This window comes from Habropoda laboriosa, unplaced genomic scaffold (assembly GCF_001263275.1).
Source record: "Habropoda laboriosa isolate 0110345459 unplaced genomic scaffold, ASM126327v1 scaffold32, whole genome shotgun sequence".
In the NCBI taxonomy this organism is placed as follows: domain Eukaryota; kingdom Metazoa; phylum Arthropoda; class Insecta; order Hymenoptera; family Apidae; genus Habropoda; species Habropoda laboriosa.
This window is the reverse complement of record NW_017100135.1, coordinates 390,736-393,862: the sequence shown is the minus strand read 5'-3', so window position 1 is coordinate 393,862 and position 3,127 is coordinate 390,736. Positions and strand designations below refer to the sequence as shown.

The 3,127-nt window shown below is 30.1% G+C and overlaps 1 protein-coding gene across 1 annotated transcript in view; it reads right to left on the bottom strand.

Annotated features, from left to right (window-relative positions):
- LOC108577452 (ER degradation-enhancing alpha-mannosidase-like protein 3) overlaps positions 1-3,127 on the bottom strand; it is a 10,565-nt gene that overhangs the window by 6,363 nt on the left and 1,075 nt on the right. The window contains 11 exon segments of the mRNA XM_017940634.1: positions 311-423; positions 500-713; positions 786-1,103; positions 1,204-1,302; positions 1,380-1,544; positions 1,675-2,019; positions 2,095-2,199; positions 2,279-2,436; positions 2,520-2,691; positions 2,766-2,894; positions 2,970-3,121. Of these exon segments, the coding sequence (XP_017796123.1) occupies positions 311-423; positions 500-713; positions 786-1,103; positions 1,204-1,302; positions 1,380-1,544; positions 1,675-2,019; positions 2,095-2,199; positions 2,279-2,436; positions 2,520-2,691; positions 2,766-2,894; positions 2,970-3,121 (1,970 nt within the window).

The window sequence follows — 3,127 nt, the reverse complement described above, 5'->3', positions numbered from 1 at the left end:
TTAAGTGAAAATAAAAAATGTCGATATTATTTCAATATAAATATTATCAATATTAAATAAAGAAGTATTTTTCCAAATAATAAAGTGCGCGTTTCCGTGACTAATTTGAAAATAATATTCAACATTGCCATCTTATATCTATGTGTATGAATAATGTAACATATTTATAAGGAGCACCGAAAGACTCCTTCCTTAACAAAATGATTATTAGGAAAATATAATTAACAAATTAATATCGCTTTATATGTATTAAAATCCAAAGGAGGACATACTCAATAAAAATTACTGCAATACACCAAGGAATACAGACCTGTGGTGTCATTTGTGGTATAACAAGAGATTTTAATGATCCCTTCAATCGTTCAAACACTGATAAATCTGTAGGTGCTTTCAATTGCACTTCATCTTTTGAAAAGAAACTTCCTATAAAAAACAAGAAAACATATGTAAAACTGTAACGATGAAAAATTTTATATTTCATGTATAAAATATATCTTACCAATAGTAACTGTAAGATCACCATGAGCCGCGGCTATTGCTTTTAATAATTCAAATGCTTCCATGCTAAATAAAAATACGACCGGTATAGATACATCATCCACTTCTTTTCCATCTCCTGACATCGCAAATATAGGTGAAGTTGCGGCACTAGAACCATCAACATTATCCAAGACTATTCCAGCAATAGCGCCCGCTTGTTGAATTCGCCTTGCCTGTAATTATATTTAAATAATTATATAAAAATCATTTTAGAAATATGAATAATATAATTAGGATATATTTACCTTTTCTATAAACATACAATTACCCCGACCCATTATCGCTATGTTGCCTACGAGTACATCTGCATTGTGAAGATCAGTACATGCGGTAGATGGAAATGTAAAAACCACTTTTCCGGTTACTTTGTTTAGCCCTTGTAATTCCAACCCAAAATGCGCTGGTCCAGCTAAAAATGCAACTCTCTGAGGTGGATTTGTGTTTGGTTTTACAAATGTGACAGCCTGTGGTTTAGCTTCAGTTTGCTGAGAGTGCATTTTACTAATTTCCACCATTTCTTGCATAAATAATAAACCTTCCTCTGAATCCTGCGATGTTTTTGCCTATAGAATGAATATAAAAGCTTCTAATTTGTAAATAGATAGAAATATAACGAGTAAAACATTCAAGTATATTAACAGATACAAAGAAATTTCATTTTACATTAGAAAATTTGTGCAATAATTGAACATGTCCGTCTGCCAAAGTTAAAGTTGTTATTCCCATATCACTCAACAATTTTAAATGTTCCAAATTATTTGCCTATAGCAGAAAATTATAGTTTTTAACATTTACTTAATACTTAACATTGATTAAAATACTTTCAAAAATTTTCTTACCTGAAATTGTGCTGCACTTAATCTTCTTTTTATTGCACGTCGCGGATATACATCTTCAACCATATTTCTCAAAGGTTGTCTAACTGATGCAGGAAATAAGTGTAAGCTGTTAGGACAAGTGCGATCCATTTCGTCCACATGTACAATATCTCGCTCAAAATCTTGCTTCATTTCATAAATTATAAACATTGTAAAATTATAATATATGATAAATTTTTATATTATCAGAAAATATTAATGTTATCGCGTACTTTTAATTATTTAATAATTTGAAAATTAAATTTATTATACTTACAGAAGAAACATTAGTTCTTATTGAAGCAAGTGTTAATGGCAATAAATGTCCTTCGGTTGTAAAAATAAATTCATCCAAATCTAAAAGTAGTTCGCTTGGCTCCGCGAATAACAGAAATAAGTATTTGAAAGTTTCCGATAATACAAAGCTATCCATTGTATCATCATGCTCATTAGTTCTAACATCTGATACAGCTGCATAACCACACGGTACTCTAGCATAAGTTTGCAGACTTTTGAGTACCTTACGTCCAACTTCTAAATAATAATGATCACCAGTAGCACGATATAGGAAGTACGTTGATTCTAGAAATTCTGGTCTTAATGGATGATGTCCCCAGTGTACCTAATTATTTAAATTGAGAAACATTTGTATTAATACCTAATTAAAATTTATTTATTTACATAAATAAATATTAACCTGAAAATCAGTAGTAAATGCTTCTGGTATAAAATTATGTCTTTGCATAACTTGATACAGCATTTCATGCGTTTCTACAGCAGGTTTAATATCGCCTTTTAATACCTAAAAACAAAAAATTAAAATATGATACAATAATAATGATAAAAACATATGCAAATATGGAAACTTTGATCAATCTTACCTGTAAGCCAGGCCAAAATGCCAATAAAGCATCCATAAAATTTTTGGAATTTGTATTTGGTCTATGCATGTGTACATCCAACAACATTGGTCCTTGGCTTACATACTTCATAACGGCCTGATAATGTTTATTAAACCGCCCAAGATATTTCTCATCACCTACATTAATATAAAAAATTTAACTGTAGTATAATAAATTTGATAATAAAGCTATAATAATAAAAGTAATTTAACAAAATTACCTAATAAAATGTAGGCTTTCAAACAATACTCATAGTAAGAGTCTATACCTGCTCCTACACCAGAATCTCTTCTTACCCAATCACCAGAATGTACATTTAGCACAGACCCCATTAAATCAGTACCACGATGGCGCATTCTCCATAAAACATCCATTGCTTTTTGTGCTTTTTCCTTTTTAATGTAATAATGTATTAATATTAAGGAATTTATTACTGATTCTTGCAAAATATTACAAAATGTTATACCTCAAAAATTGGTTCTCCTGTTAATCTTGACAATGCTGCCATTTCTAAAATCATACTACCTGCACAGGCAGTACATGTTTCTTTTGATACTTCTAAAGGTACACCTTTCATTCCATATTTCAGATTTATCTAAACAAATTATAGTAATAAGTATCCATTGAAGAATATTTTTCATTACAATGTGATAAACAGAAATTGAATTACTCTGCCATATGGTATTCCTGTAGTTGTATTAAATGCAGGTAAAAATCTGTATCCTAAATCTTTGGCTAAATTTAGAAGTTCACCCCTATACCATGGCATTATATCAGCTCTTTGTTGCAAATATTCAGCTAGTATATGACCACTTAAAAGACCTCTGT